At 38.2% G+C, this 17126-nt stretch overlaps 1 protein-coding gene across 3 annotated transcripts in view; it reads left to right on the top strand.

Moving 5' to 3' along the window:
* LPIN2 (lipin 2) overlaps positions 1-17126 on the top strand; it is a 67858-nt gene that overhangs the window by 31631 nt on the left and 19101 nt on the right. For all 3 annotated transcript variants that reach the window (XM_063451509.1, XM_063451510.1, XM_063451508.1), the window contains exons 2-13: positions 1282-1482; positions 3373-3468; positions 4843-5129; positions 11285-11392; positions 11864-11987; positions 12187-12517; positions 12613-12712; positions 13646-13833; positions 14418-14511; positions 15027-15096; positions 15523-15612; positions 16898-16977. In XM_063451509.1, coding sequence (XP_063307579.1) covers positions 1291-1482; positions 3373-3468; positions 4843-5129; positions 11285-11392; positions 11864-11987; positions 12187-12517; positions 12613-12712; positions 13646-13833; positions 14418-14511; positions 15027-15096; positions 15523-15612; positions 16898-16977 — 1760 coding nt within the window. In that variant the 5' untranslated portion in view covers positions 1282-1290. The remainder of the gene's footprint in view (positions 1-1281; positions 1483-3372; positions 3469-4842; positions 5130-11284; positions 11393-11863; positions 11988-12186; positions 12518-12612; positions 12713-13645; positions 13834-14417; positions 14512-15026; positions 15097-15522; positions 15613-16897; positions 16978-17126) is intronic.

Here is a 17126-nt window from a genome sequence, read left to right as displayed (position 1 = left end):
CCGCACGCGCATTCATCTAATCTCTTAGGAAAGCATTTACAATGCTTTCCTATGGACGCTGGCGTCTTCTCACTGAGACAGCCACTAGAGGCTGGATTAACCCAAATATAAACATAGCGGTTTCTCTGAAACTGCTATGTTTATAGAAAAAAGGGTTAACCCTAGCTGGACCAGGCACCCAGACCACTTCATTAAGCTGAAGTGGTCTGGGTGCCTATAGTGGTCCTTTAACCATGGAGGCTGACCCGGGCGGTGTCAAACAATGCAGGTAAAATCACCCTTTCTGCTGTTTAAAACAGCAGCATATAAAAGATAAAAACAGAAAGAGCAAATAGTGCAGTTGGTAAAAATCCTTGGTGAATGTGAATGGGGTGTAAACACACTCACATGTAATGGAGCCACGATTTATAGGCTTACTTAATGTGTAGTTGTGCCTTTCCAGGTAGCACCCCACCTGTCTTCTAGCTGAAGACGTGTCACTCAGAGAAAACACAGGAATACCATCATAGGGTTATATGCCTGACAAAGTTTTATATCTAATATGGATATAATAAAAAATGGATCGTTCACATTATTTAGAGCCTATAGGTTCTTGGCTCTAAGGTTTAGCACCTATTGTCAATTTGTGGGTGACACTTCCCCAGCTGTTTATCTTGATCCTTGTTGTAATAAAGTGCTGGCGACAGCGCTACAGATATTACATTTATTATAACAATTGAAAACAAATATAAATTAATAAACGTGCACCTAATATAAATACCTTGTGCAAAAACCGCCAAAATTTGTTTCGCTGTGATAGCTTCCTCAGTTAGCTTAAAACTATTCTAATCAGGCCAAGTCAATTTCTAATGGCATTTAGTTGCCTTTAACAGCAATGGCCCAGTAACACTGGCTGGCCCTGAATTTTTTCTAGATGGGAGCTCTGGAGCAGTCTGCCACCTTGTGGAGTTAGAATGAACAGTTTTGAAACTGGAATTTTGCAGTAGCAATGTTATTCCCTGGAAGCAACCTACTTTCTTCGCAAACGTATTACCTAAAGTAAAGCAATACAAAAATGTCTGTTATAAATCACACTAAAGATTTATTTTTTCCTTTGTTTATTTTGAGATTTGGAAAGTGCATTTGTTCTGAATGATGGCTACATTTTGAATGTGTTTTAGTTTAATAATGGTGTGTTTACATCTATATTTCTGTTTATATATGAACAGGGAATCTGCTATGTAAGGTATGCACGTGTACTATGTTTGAATGGGTTAATAATACGTTCCTCTTGCTTTCTAGTCTCAGACCATGAATTATGTTGGGCAGCTTGCCGGGCAGGTCCTGGTTACCGTAAAGGAGCTGTACAAAGGCATCAACCAGGCCACCCTGTCCGGGTGCATTGACGTCATCATTGTACGACAACAGGATGGCACCTACCTATGCTCCCCTTTCCATGTTCGATTTGGGAAGCTTGGAGTTCTGCGCTCCAAGGAAAAAGTGGTAAGCAGTCTGGAATGCATTCTCTGTGAGTGCTTTTTTTTTTTTTTTCAAGATGGGATTTATGTATATCGCATTTCAGATCTGCAAAATATAGAGACAAATATCTGATTAAAATTGCATGCATAGTATTAATTTAAATGCATAGTTATATATAATCCATCTGTCAAAACATTGTCTAAGGTCAACTTTAAGTAGTTTATGTACAACTATACTTTAAGAATAGAAAAACAGATGCCTATAGCCAAATTAAGGTAGAGTAATATGACCTTAAAAGTACACTCCAGGCACCAAATCAACTAATCTACATTAAGTTATTATGGTGCCAGGAGTCACCCGGGGGCACTCTTACCTCAAGTTTTCTCCAGCGTTGATATCAACTTTCCCCTCAGGCACCATTAGGCTTCAGAAATTTCAGATTCAGGAAGTGCTGAGTGTCGCCGGGCAGGAGCACCACTGGTTAACTGTGAGCAGTCAGCTGACACTCTCAGCCAGTCAATGACTCCCCAGTGCTGTCTTGCATACCTTTCAGCTTTGCTTTAAGTTTGGCTACTCTGGCCTTAAATGTAAAAATCGCTTTGCTTTTCCACTTTAGTGAATAATCGCATGTATGTTTTTGTACAGTTATCTGGTAATCTTAATCCTCTCTCATCCCCCAAACCTCAGTTCTCTGTAGTCCCCCTCTTTATTGCTAAATTCCCAAACCCTTGTTAAGTGTATCTTTTTTTTTTCTTTAAATGCTTTTCTTTGTATTCGCAGTGTATTAAAACTTTGACCTTCGTACCCATCCCTTAGTGTGACCCATCTCCGTACCGTGTCCTCTTTTTCCCTTGTGTCTCCTGTCTGTATTTAATTACATTGCATGTTAGGCCAAGCCTTGGTAAACGGAAAGTCTGCAAATTCAGACTGCTAAACTCTAGGCACTTTAAACATTCAGCGTGTAGTAAATCCGTTTCATAATGTTTCTAGCATTGTGTGTGTTAACAAAGAGGGTTTTAGGAACGGTTACTGGTATATCCAAAGCATGTCAATAATTGATTCCAAGTCATTTCATATGGATCCTGTATCCGTTCATGGCTCAGTAGTATTCATTATGTTTTCATTTTTTGTGTTTTGTTTTTTTTCCCCAAATTCATAGTTTCCGTTATGTGTTCATTCACCCACACACAATTTGTAATCACTTTGATATTCCCAGCAGTGTAACAAGTAACCATTGTTTTCCTCCATAGACTGCCTTGGTTAACACAATTAGTGTGTTCAATATTGCTGACGAATTGGGTATTATTTCTAGAGGCATCAATCTGTTTTCATTTGCAAAATATAGTTTATTTCCATTTTAAGCTCTTGCAGTACACAAGCCAAGTATGTGGTTTATAAAGTCACAGGATTTAAAAATTGTCTGCCTTGTTTGAGTCTTGCGTGTATAGTCCATTATGTAATGTTCCTTATTTAATATATATACATATCAGAAATGACCGCACTCCAAGGACTTTGTAGAGATTTTCAAATAAAATGTAACTTTTATTCAATCCGTTTAAAAAGTCAACGTTTCAGCTCCCACATGGAGCTTTCATCAGGACAAAAACACTTCAAAAACAAACATTTCTGTGATGTATTTTTTTTTTTTTCTGATGAAAGCTCCACGTGGGAGCTGAAACATTGACTTTTTAAATGGATTGAATAAAAGTAAAATTTTATTTGAAAATCTCTACAAAGTCTTTGGCGTGCGGTCATTTCTGCTATGTCTGCATGATCCTTGCCAGACCAGCACCGGACACCACAGGATTACACCAGTTGTGCAAGATCTATATCTACCCTCTACCCCCTACTAACACTTCTGTCCCTATTTAGCATGAAAAAGCGCACAGAAATATCAAACTTCTTGTTTTACAGATTGATATTGAAATCAATGGAGAGCCAGTTGATTTGCACATGAAACTCGGCGACAATGGAGAAGCTTTTTTTGTACAGGAAACTGATGAAGAAAATGTGAGTGGCTTTCCTTACAAATCTTACTTATTCATCAAAGAGATTTATTTTATACAGAACTTCCAGTTACCAGCTTATGAGTGTAGGCCTATGACATGTGCATTGGGCCCAGACATTCATTGGACTTCTTAGTGATGCAAATAATACATGTATCATTGTAGTTCGCAAATCACAACTAGATTATATTTTCTCTTTATAAAAATAAAAAGGAAAAATAACTAGAAAATGACAAATATCCTACACATGCCAGGAATAGACTTTTAGTAGAACGTTTGAAAAGTTTGGACAGAACCATTGCTGACCTGTAAGGAAACAATCAATAATATTCCTGCTGCTTCGCTTCAATTATTATTTTTTTTTTTTTTTTTAAAAGACCACGCTGGATCCCATAAACACTTTATCTCAAGGAAGTTGTTATGGAGTTTGGAAGTCCTGAGCACCATCTTATCTTATGGGGTTAAACTTTTTTGTGAATGGTTAAAGCCTAAAGTTCTGTCCACGGCCCCCGTCCACTCTGTTTAGTCCATCTCTGGCCCCTACAGAAGCTTTTTTACTTGGGCCTCCTTTTGAGAGAAAAGCTTTGGAATGGTACAAACTTTACGTAAGTGCCTTACTTTAAGGTAAGATGGCAGCCAAGACCAACATACCCTATGACTTATTTGAGATTAAGTTGTGCTTGTAGTGGTCCACTCCTTTTTTGGAAATGTAGAGTAACACCGTGCTGGTGGTTTAGCATGAAATGAGCATTATTAGGACCGAAGTATTATCTCAGTAGTGTGTCACAAGAAGCTCAGGTAAGTGAAAATATTGCGTCTTGGTTTAACAAAGGGACACAGGCAAGAGGTCATCACATTGGATAAAACATGTTAGGCAGCAGGCAGGTCAGAAGAGAACCTCTAATGATCTACGCTGACCCATAACATCAAGCAGTGCCAATTTGTATTTCTGCCTGGTGTGTAATAGGCTTCTGTTAGTCACTTCAAATAAAATAAAAAAATAGGGAATTGAGGGGGAACACCCAAAACACTTCCAGCTGTTGAGCTACTGTAATGATGATTACAGATTGTGTTAACAGCGCACAAAATAACACATGTCCATATTGTGCTAAACCCATCACTGTCACAGTACGCAATTCTTACTGCTTTAACTGCTTCCAGAGACTCTCCGCAAATATATGCTTTCCTGTGGTAACCTCCAAAGGAGCACCTAGAGTGGGATTTAAATGCCTGGAAGTGTAACTTAAACTTCCACCAGTCCTTATTGTGAAAATAGTATTTAATTTTTTTTTTTTTTTAAATGATTTATAAATGCATATTTTCTGTTCTGGATATACATTAAACTTTTGTTTTTATTTTTTATGGGTTATTTTTCCAGGAAAAAGTCCCTGCACATTTAGCTACCTCACCCATACCAACAGATAATCAATTTTTCATGAATGTAAGTGTTCACTTGCCAACCTCCATTGGTGAGGAAAAGAAACCTTCAGTGTCTCCAATGGCGGAAACAGAAACGGTATCTACGCCGTCTGTGAAGAAGAAAAAACGTAGGAGAAAGAAAATCAAACATGAGAAGAAGGAAGACCTCCCTGTAGCGTCAGGAGTGGAGGAGATCTTTGATATGGATATGAGCTCAGATGAAGAAAGCTTAATGCAGTCTCAAAGGTATAAGCAAAGTAATGCATATTCCTATAAATAAAGACCTTTTTGCATGGAGTAAACCGGTTGTTGCTGGGCCAAGTACACGTATTGACGGTGGCTACCATGAATTCTTCCTTCTAAAGAAATGTAGGGTTGCAGACCTTAAGTAAAAACTGTATGAATAAATATACTATTTGTATGTTGTGAAAATGCATTTAAAGCATTTTTTTATGTGCAAAATATTTGCTTATATTTGTATACCATATATCCGCATATAAAATGGTATCATTTATTTTATATTCTGCTATAATTATGTAATTTAAGTTTTTGGTAACAGTATCTCTTCGGTGAGCTTAAAAAAAAAAAATTATTTTTATACTGAAGTTGGTTTGCACCTGTGGATACATATATAGAATTGACAGGCATATGTTTGGATAAATCACTTGTAAAATTATTTAAATGTACAGTGTTTATCTAAATATGCTTTGTCCCTGTAAATGGTGTTTTTTTTTTATGTCTTGGTTGAGCAGTAATTTGTACCAATATGTATACACTTGCAATGTTTGCGTACGTATACAATTTTAAGGTTATAATTATGTTTAGAGTGTGGTTTTTTTTAGAACTTACAGTAATTATTTACTTATAAAGTTGTTTTGGTAAGTGTAGCTAATGAGGTGTTGCTTATTCTTCACACACAGGGTTATTCACGAAGGTGAGAATTGCTGTAAATTTCAAAGTCTATTCAGTTCTGAGTTTGGCTCTTTTGGCTTTAATTTTGAAATTCACTTTAGAATTTACTTTAAATACCCATCAATTCTCACCTTGGTGAATAACCGGACGTGATAGTTAACTGATTTGCCATTACATGTCTGATGTTGGACTGTGCAATATGTTCTGATCGTCCTAGATGGCGCTATCTCCTAAAGAATTGTGTCTAACACTACTAAGAAGCACATGAAAAGTGTAGAGGGTAATCACATGTAAATGTGTTTAGAAAGGTTATAATTTTAGGTTAAGGAAAAGAATATTAATACAAGCAGGTGCTAATCTTGGATGTTTAAAAAGAGCAATCACCATGGAAACCAATTGACAGTCTTACAACATACATACATACACACACACATATATATATATATATATATATAGAGATATATAGAGATAGATAGATAGAGATAGATAGAGATAGATAGAGATAGATAGAGATAGATAGAGATGGATAGAGATGGATAGAGATGGATAGAGATGGATAGAGATGGATAGAGATGGATAGAGATGGATAGAGATGGATAGAGATGGATAGAGATGGATAGAGATGGATAGAGATGGATAGAGATGGATAGAGATGGATAGAGATGGATAGAGATGGATAGAGATGGATAGAGATGGATAGAGATGGATAGAGATGGATAGAGATGGATAGAGATGGATAGAGAGAGATAGAGAGATAGAGAGAGATAGAGAGAGATAGAGAGAGATAGAGACACACACTGGTGCCTGCAAAACACTCTCTGAAGCATCATGGCCATAGGAATTATGTTTGTACCTTGTGCTTCATGGCCATAACCTAAACTATATGTAGGTTACAATTTTATCTCTCTTGTGCTATAATATGGTACTTGGTAAGGTGGTACTTTTCACTCTTCTGTGGTAAATGTCTGAATCCATAGTAGATATCCAGTCATACAGAGCATAGAGGAGCCTCTGTTTGCACTACAGTGGCTCTTTTTCAGGGCAGTTCTATGGCGCACCGACTGGGTACCTCCGCCAGACACGCTCCCTGGCTATCGCCGGTACACCATCTGCGCTCCAGACCCTAGCTGCCGCAGCCTGGCTGGGGGTCTCTCCATCGCTTCCCACCCTGGAACAGGGTCCTGGATCCAGCTTCTAGTGATTAAAGTGCTCCTGCAGAGAGTATAGCTTTACCCCACAGACATTAGCCAAGACTTAATGCTTGGAGTGAACTGGTTTAATGTGGCATGGTACACACAATTTATACACAGACCCCCAGCAGGGGGTCTCCATACAGTTTAATACTGACTCTTCCCCGGCACCTGGGAGATAATTGAGTGTACTCTGCTTAAACTAACCCTCTCTCAGGCATAGAGGTACAATGCACAAACATTAAAAACACCCCAAATCATCCACAATATTACAAGGGACCCCCACAAGTCTTATATCCCTTGATAGCCTGGATCTGAGCGCCAAAAGTGTCCAAATAGCGCTCGAATCCCATGAATACAGCTGATTCACCACCGGGATAAAGACATGACTGACTGCGTATGTGGTGCCTGCCTAAAATAGTTCCAGAAGAAAAGTGGTAGCGGTCGGTCACTTCCGGGAGTCTCAAAACGAATGAATTGCCAAACCGTTCCCCTGGCTCATAGGTAGCGATTATTTGCCTACTTTGTGCAAACAATCCTACCAAACAGTGCAGGAGTTGATATAGGTTCAGCGGTGTTTGCGAGTTAGTCTATCCAATTTTTAGTTCCATGCACTCGATGTCCGAACACCACTGCCTGCTTTCGTGCAAGAAGATGGCCGCCAACTAATTTCCCACGTGTTAGTTAATGTGAATAGTGGCCACCCAGCAGAACACTTGAAATTACTAGGTGCGAACAGATGATTGAGGTATCAAGAGGGGTCAACAGGGTTAACAAGCTCCAGGTAGGATATAAAAAGGAGAAATTCGTGGCTTTGTTCGGTTACCGTACCATAAGGAAGAAACTAACTGAAAGAGTCTGGTCAGTGACTGGGTGGTCTATTACATGGCCCATAGTCCTTGGGCAGGAGGCTAGCTAGCTTCTCCAGGAGCTTGTGGTATAATCACATTTGCCACAAGAACGTGTATACAACTCTTGTAGAAAACAATATTAAGTTATTACTGAAGGATACTGCCGACCGTCCCAGTTCTTGATGTACTGTTCTTTTCAGGGTCCTTTTCATCCTGGGTTCCCTGGCATTCCTTCCCACTGCGGAAGGTCTAAGCGCAAGGCGGATGCATCTTCAGGCGCATTGCTGAATGGTATACGTACACCAATGTTCTGTGCATAGTTCTGTACAGAGTGTGACCGGTTTAGCAGGCTGTTTGCCAGCGTGGCATGCATTTCCATCTGACTTCTATCCCCCTTCTTCATTTACTTGAGTACTAGCAGAAACAGACAGATGGCAGACCTGCTTCTCTGTGACCGACTGAAATGCCCGAATTTGTATGACCAGTAACTTTGCTCGTGGATTATTATTCCTTATGTAATCAAACGATTTATATTTTGCTTCTCATTTGTAAAATATATTTTTATGTAAGTTGATTATCAAGTAAAATGATTTGTTCCTGTACATCCAGTTGTCTGATTACAATTACATGTCTGTTAGTCCACCCATTGTACAGCGCTACGGAATCTGATGGCGCTGTATAAAAATAAAAATAAAAAAAATAATAATAATATATGGACATACATTGATTTTTTTGCCAGCTCACACCTTTCTGTAACATCTATGATCCAACCTCTGCCCCTCCAGATGTTGCTGAACTACAACTTGAGCCATGATTTTTTAAATGAAATGGCCAGGGAATCATGGGAGCTTTAGTTCAGCAACTCATTCAATTCATACAATGATGGAAGCCTTCTCCGGGCCATTGGAAGATTGCAGTTTTTTTTTTTATGTAATCATTATTATTATTATTATTATTATTATTATTATTAAATAACCTATGGCTTCCTGAAGTTTTGTTAGCGCATTGGGACTTTACAGGTAAAATACAAGCATGCTTGTCAGTTTTAGTTAAAGGACCACTCTAGTGCCAGGAAAACATACTCGTTTTCCTGGCACTAGAGTGCCCTGAGGGTGCCCCCACCCTCAGGGACCCCCTCCCGCCCGGCTCTGGAAAGGGGAAAGGGGTAAAAACTTACCTTTTTCCAGCGGTGGGCGGAGAGCTCTCCTCCTCCGATCCTCCTCTTCTCCTCCCCGTCGGCTGAATGCGCACGTGCGGCAAGAGCTGCGCGCACATTCAGCCGGTCACATAGGAAAGCATTCATAATGCTTTCCTATGGACGCTTGCGTGCTCTCACTGTGATTTTCACAGTGAGAATCACGCAAGCGCCTCTAGCGGCTGTCAGTGAGACAGCCACTAGAGGAAATAGGGGAAGGCTTAACCCATTCACAAACATAGCAGTTTCTCTGAAACTGCTATGTTTATGAAAAAATGGGTTAACCCTAGAAGGACCTGGCACCCAGACCACTTCATTAAGCTGAAGTGGTCTGGGTGCCTAGAGTGGTCCTTTAATAAATCATTCCTTTCTGATTTACAGAACCCTTGTTTGTTATTCCTATAGTGCATTTAAAAGCACCCTGCTGTCTGCAGCCTCATTTGACATGTTATACAAGCACACTGTGTTTTGATTTTTGTCATTGCTAAAAGACTAACCGGTTTTAAATCTGCAACTCTTCTGTTTGTGCGAATGGAAGTGGTTTGGTGTTGATACACTATGCATACATATCCTCTGTGAACAGACGATTATAAAAATTTATCCAAACAATGTGGCTGGAGTTTCATGATTGCTAAACATTTGAATGTATGTGACTGTCAGCATGGGCTCTGTTAATGTTAAAGTGATTGTTGTAATGGTGATGGTACATATTGTAATCTCGTGGAGATTTAATGTGTGATTGTACTGTCAAAACACATCTGACAGTACGCATTCTTAAAACACCTCCTGTGTGTCTCCCTTGAATCTATTGCTCCATACAAATCTCTTCAGCTTTACAGGAAATTAGAGATTCTGTCTGGGTTATTCACTAAAGTGATAATTCAAAGTGAATTTAAAATTTAAGGTCAAAATAGCTTACCGTAAGTGGACAAAGTTAGCAATGATTTCAGTTAAGCCTCTCTGGCCTTAAATTCACAGCTATTTAAAACTACTTTAATGTTCGATGTCACCATCTTAAAGATGTATTTATTTTCTTCTTCTTCTTGCATCTCACATGTCCCATCTAATTTTAGCATCTAAGGTGCAGAGAGTTCTGTAGGCAGGCCAGTGTTGAGACCTCTGCATATACAGCATTCCTTTTATAAGATGTGTTTACAACCCATTCCAAGGACCATCATTGCTCTTTAACCTTTTCATATATCTTATCGTGATTTCAGAGCAACTGCTATGTTTACATTGCCGGGTTAATACAGCCTCTAGTGGCTGTCTTCCTGACAGCCACTAGAGGCGCTTCTGCGACGCTGGATGTGAAAATCGCATTCAGCGTGCAGAACGTCCATAGGAAAGCATTGAGAAATGCTTTACTATGGACTGTTTGAATGCGCATTCCGCTCCACTCGGGAGCTGCCGTTGGGGGGACCTAAGGGTTATATAGTGTCAGGAAAACAAGTTTGTTTTCCTGACACTATAGTGATCCTTTAAACTCTTGCACAAGAAGACAATACACAATGCATTTGTTTTAAATGGACACTATAGGCACCCAGACCATTTTAACTTAGAGAAACGTGTTAACTGTGTGAAATGACATTGGACGTCCTTACGCTTTGCATTAAAACGTACAGCATCTTCAAAACCCCTGTAGGAAAGCATTGATTTAATGCTTTCCCATAGGGAAGGTTAGATGTGCGCGTGGTGCATGTGGATTAGGTCCTCAATTGGCCTGTCTTCGGCACTCGAATTACGAAGAAAAAAAAAGAGAAAAAAAACAACCTGGTAGAACATTGTTTTTGCTTAGCAATTCTGCTTTTTTTTTTTTTTTTTTTTTATATAAGAATTTACATTCAGGAAAACATAGTAGGTCCTTCTTATCTTCACATAACCCAGGGGTAGGCAACCTTTGACACTCAAGCATCAGGGAAGATGTAGTCCACATCATCTGGATTGCCAAAGGTTGCAAACCCCTGCTTACCCCTAGCACTTGTATTTTAACATTAATGTACCCAATATATTTTTGCCAAGAAATTCGGACATTAGGAATTATCTGACAATCTAAAAGAGTGGTCACTATTGGTCTAATGACTTTGCATCATGGGTTGTTAAACATGACCTTACTAGCGGGAATGTAGGTACCTGTGTACCTAATGATGTGTCGGCAATTATTGCTGTTACTATAAAATAAAAGTAGTTATTTGTCTTGTAACTTTTTCATTTTACAAAAAATGTACTTTTTTTTTTTTACCCTCTCATTTTAAGGTCCCTATTGAGCACAACACCCAAGGAAGATGAATACAGAGAATCATTTATCTGTCACACGTCAGATCATTATGCTCTCTCTGATGGTGACTGGTCGCCACTGGAAAGGTAAAAACATTTAGTCTCCTCAATCAACAGAAGTTAGACTTGCCACAATGATTTGGAAATTAAAAATGAAATAAATAAAACGTATATAAACATTTGTAGAGTAATATACCTACGAACACACAAAATGAAGTTAAACTCCCACTACTCCTGGGCAGTAGAAATGACTACAGTATTCATCAACCCAAATACTTAAAACATAAACTTAAAAACAAAATGTTACCTGCACTCTATCCCAAATCCAAATACGTGGTTTAAATTACGGGATCAAACCTTAAACCAGGTCAATGTAGACTCTCGACAAGTCTTAAAATGCAGCATCAGGAAACCTATTCAACCTAACATGAATTTTTATAGCTCCAAATGTGATCAATATTTTTAGTCCGCAATCAAAAGATAAACCCAGTGATGTTTTAACTCAGAATGGGGTCTTTGTCAATGTTTAGTTGAAAATAATTGTCTTCTGCTCCTCAGTGAATTTTCCCAATCCATGGGGCCAAAGAGCGATTCGGAGTTGGAAGTGAAGCCAGCAGATAGCATGCACAGGGCAGAACCCCATATGGAGTGGACGTGGGGAGGTTTCCCTGAATCCACCAAGGTGAATAACGATCTGTTTTCTTGTGTATAATGTTATGGAATTCTCATTGTAACCTATATGAAAACAAACTGCAAGACTACCACACAGTATTTTATCCAAGTCTATGACGTGCTCACTCACATTAGTAATGTTTCTGTAATACTGTAATTTTAAAACCATTTCCTAAAAGAATCGAACATGTTTTTGTAATGTTTTAAAGATCTACAAGAAGGAAAAAATAGAGCATCCCAGAACAGCCACAATCACCCCATCTGAGAATACACATTTCAGAGTGATCAGCTCTGAGGCATTGACTGGGGTGGGTGATGAAGTTTCCATGGAAGACTCGGTTTGCACTACTGTTCTAAAGCCAGAGCCTCGTCCTTGTTCTATCAACATTCAAGTAGATGGAGACCAGCCTTCTGACTCTACTCCTGAGAGCAATCTCAGCTCCCCATCAGTGCCAGATGAACAGCTGCCTACAGAGTGTATTGATACAGTATCTGAGCTGAAGCCTTTATCAAAGTCAGACTCCCCGTCCAAGAAGAAAGGTTGGTAGCACTTATATGGATCTACTTCTAAAAAATGATTGCATTTACAAGTATCGGCTAAAATAGATTTTCCATTTTCTTTTAAATACAAACAGGTGTACGTAAAAGGAGCCAACATCAGGGACCGGGTGATATTTATTTGGATGACCTAAATGTTTTGGAACCAGATGTAGCTGCCCTCTATTTTCCCAAAAGGTACATCGTCTTTTATCTCAATTTTGTCATTCTACTTGACGTTAATTAAAGGAAAACTCCAAAATAGCAGAACGTTTTGACTTCTTAATTTGAGTCTAACAGACACCTCTCTGAAGCCAGTAAAACTAGGAGCTGCTGCTTAGGATCTTCTGTTGGCTCTCCTGAGCTAAGACTTGCACCACCAGTATTAGACAGAATGATTCCTGTAGGCTGTAGTGAACTACTTAAATTGGCACTATAGCCACTACATCATGCTATGGTGGTGGGAGTGTTCCATAAAATAAGACTTTGAAGCAAAATAACATGTTTTTGTTTTTTTGTACCTTGTCCTCTGCCTATTCTGCTGATTGACAGGTGCCTAAAATATTATTGTTCTCATATATTATTGTATATTTAAGGAATATATTGGTCAATAATTTCCCATAATCATTAAAATTTAGTGTCCTTTTATTCTTCCTGCTATGTTCACATGTTGATCAGAAATACAGCGCAGGTTGAAATTGTGAATAAAATGGCACAAATATCTTTACATCATCTTTACATGACCCAGATCCCACAATCGTGTAACCCAAAGGTTTTTTCCAAACACAATCTAATGCAGTTAGTAAGTTCCAATCATTCTGATTTACGATATATTATTTCACCCTTCAGATCATAGGTGGTTGTTTAATAAATAACATAACCTATAGCTCAATCTAAAATTCAAATCAATATATATATATATATATTTATATATATATTTATATATTTATTTTATTATTATTTTTTCTTTTATTGACTACTTCATTTTAGTTCTTGTTTTTTATTTTTTTTTATTTATGCTTGGGGAATGTTATTTATTTATATGAATCCCTGGATTATCCCCTTTATTTTTGTGTTTATGTTTGCATATTGGATATGGTTGTGGTGAACATAATTTGTGTCCTCTTCTAGTGAATCCGATACTGGTTCTAGGCAGTGGGTTGAGTCTGAAACCTTGTCTGGCTCACAGTCGCCACAGTCCGTGGGCAGTGCAGCTGCTGACAGTGGTACCGAGTGCCTCTCTGATTCGGCTATGGACCTGCCAGATGTTACACTTTCTCTTTGTGGAGGCCTCAGTGAAAATGGAGAGATCTCCAAAGGTGAGTGTGAGAACTGACAATGGACAGTGCTTTCGCAGAATAGCATACTAAATTCATCATGATTTATTTTTTCTGCCTTTGGTGGCAGCTATTAACTGCTTGAATATCTTCAATGTTCTTCACTAAAATACATGTGCTGACTGTAAATGGAATGGAAACCTCTCCAGGGGTCTAGATTACATCATGGAATTTGGCTACTGTAGTGAGCTAACCCAGCTCTGCTAGTTATGTAACAATCGGGGAACAGCTGCAGTGTCGCAGAAGTGTGACTTTGTTACAATATGTGGCTCTATTTTTACTTTTCCATGGGATATGTTATTAATGAGTATTTTAGGATTCCATTACCATTGAATTAAATAATCCAGACCCCTCCTTCCCTTTGCATAAAATGACAAGTCCCTTGCTTCTGTCCCTTATTTTTTGTCTATTTTCGAATATTTATTGGGGAAAAAAAAAAGACTTCATTTTGATAGGTAGAAATAACAAAAGAACAAGAGACTGTTACCTGAGACAGGATGCGTTCTATTCTTTTAGGACTACCCACTAGCATAGTGTAATCTTTTTAATTTATTTTTTACCCACAGAAAAATTTAAGGAGCATATCATCACCTACCAACAGTTTTCTGAGAACCCAGGAATTATTGACAATCCTAACCTAGTCGTACAGATTTCCAACAGGTAAAATGTTTTTATTATATATTTTTTTTATAATTTGTATTATTTCATTAGCTGTGGATTTTCAGTGGGGGATATTATTGCAACATTCATAGCTATGTTACAATCACTGCAAATTTTGTTATTTCCGTTGTATCTCCCTCTTTAAATAGCTCTCTGACGCGTTTGAATTTGTATTCTGTTAGTTGGCGACAGTACATGGCATATATTTAGGTGAATATACCCTTCATCTGCACACGTAATAGAATAGTCTTGTATTGTCGCTTTCACAGCTATTCTGGCCTACATTTAAGGAATTGATAATGCATGTGAAAAATCCGTTTTGTTTTTTTTTAATATACTTTTTTTTGCATTTTTAACAGAAGTTGAAAGAAATGACCAGATTAGAAAACAGAACTTACACACTATTTAAAATCTATTTTTTTTTTCCCTCTGTATTTTCTGACAGTACAGGCTTCATGTGATGTTTTAATATGAATGTCTTTGAACTGTGAACTTCACAAGTCTATCTTTAACAGGTATTACAACTGGGTCTTGGCAGCACCTATGATCTTGAGCTTGCAAGTGTTTCAGAAAAACTTACCTAAGGTAAACATAGAATGTGACGGCAAATAAGAACCATTCCGCCCATCTAGTCTGCCCAGTTTTCTAAAGACTCTCATTAGTCCATGGCCTTATCTTGTATCTAGGATAGCCTTAATGCCTATCCCACGCATGCTTAAACTCCTTCACTGTGTTAACCTCTACCACTTCCGCTGGAAGGCTATTCCATGCATCCACTACCCTCCATGCGTCCACTAAAGTAATACTTCCTGAAATAATTTTTAAAGCTTTGCCCCTCTAATTTAAGACTATTATCTCTTGTTGTGGAAGTGTTTCTTCTTTTAAATATAGTCTCCTCTTTAAGGTAATGCTGATACCACAAACCCAAATCTGATATTGCCTCGTGTTTTTTTTTTTTTGTTTGTTTGTTTGATTTTTATTATATATAAATAACGATATATTATCTTGCAGAATACCATTGAATCGTGGGTTAAAGAAAAAATGCCAAAGAAATCTGGAAGATGGTGGTTCTGGCGAAAGAAGGATAGCATGGTAAAACAGGTATGTAAAAGGATATATAGTGATGAATAATTAAACCTGAAGTTTTCAACCTAAGGGAAGTCACCCGTTGGCTTGTGTGGAACTACTGCTGTCATAGTGGTTTGCCAGCCCGTAAACTTTAAAAGTATTATGGAGTTTTAGTTCAGCAATGTGATGCTAACCAATTGACAAATACCCCAAACTATTATAAAAACGGATTTTCACCTTCTTTTCCTGTGTGTTTAACTTGTCTTGTTACCACAATTTGTTTGTTAATTCAACTATTGTCCAGCATTGCAGAATGTGTTGACGCTTTTAAAATAAATTAATTAATAAAAATAGTAGTGTCAATTGTTTTAAAAAGTTGGCATCGTGCATGCACATATGTATTTTTTTTTGTTTGCATGTGCATTCACTTTGTTTATTCTGTATATTTTTTTTATGTACCTCGGACATTCTAGAGTCATTGTTTTATCAACACTTTTATGAATTTTCCACACAAAAATATATATTTTAATTAATGTCTCCAGCTTATTAGGATATAATCACGTATAACATTATATCTGATAAAATATGTGCATGGTTCTTAACTCTGTAGTTTGTTTTACTTTAAAGGACCACTCCACACTTCCAAACCCCCACCAAAAAAAACCACAGTTCAGTAGATCTACCCCAAATGAATACATGCATGCATAATTTCATGTATGTTTTCATTGCAAATATAGTTTAAAATAGCTTACGAGAGCTGCCGTTCTTATGACTGCATCCTTTGTAAGCCCCTCCCCTTTCCCCCCACCGGAAGAAACTATCAGTCTGTTCACAAGAAAATAACCAGAGGCTTCCCATTGAGAAGCCTCTGACTTGGTTCCCACATGCACGCGCGTGTCTGTTCGTGCACAATGTTGCATGCACATATACCAGACCGTGTGTGTATGCGAGTGCACCCAGTCACATGTTCAGGGCCGAAGCTGTCAAGCTGGTCTACAGGTGTGTGGGGGAGGCAGGCAGGCACACTCAAGTAGAGCGTGCCTGCCACTTCCGTTGGCTCAGGGGAGCTAACGGAAGTAGGAAGCAATCCTCCCTGGCTGTTTGACAGCCCTAGGGTAGTTCCCTAGTTAATTTATAAAAGTACAGATTTTTTAGTAGAAAACAGCACTTTTATAAACTGGGGTTAAATGAGGATACTACTCACCTATAAAGCACTTCAGCAAGCTGAAATGCTTTTGGGGTGTGGAGTGGTCCTTTAATGTCCTACTTTCTTTCCACATTGGGGTATCACAAAATGTATTTTTTTTTTCTCTAACAGCCAGACACAAAAGACGAGAAGCTGGATGTCGAATCAGGCATTGAACAAACATTGGAAATAAAAGATCAATCAAATATACGGTATGTTTAAGAGTGCTTGATACATTTTACATTATTATACCAGATAGCCAGTGGTGGTATACTAGATAGTAGTAGATGTAACTTGTTTTTTTTTTTTTTTGGTAACTGCGTATACATTGGCTAGTGGGAGTTGCAATATGAAAGTAATA

The sequence above is a fragment of the Pelobates fuscus genome, chromosome 4, assembly GCF_036172605.1.
Source record: "Pelobates fuscus isolate aPelFus1 chromosome 4, aPelFus1.pri, whole genome shotgun sequence".
Classification (NCBI taxonomy): Eukaryota; Metazoa; Chordata; class Amphibia; order Anura; family Pelobatidae; genus Pelobates; species Pelobates fuscus.
This window is presented reverse-complemented; position numbering and strand designations above follow the sequence as displayed.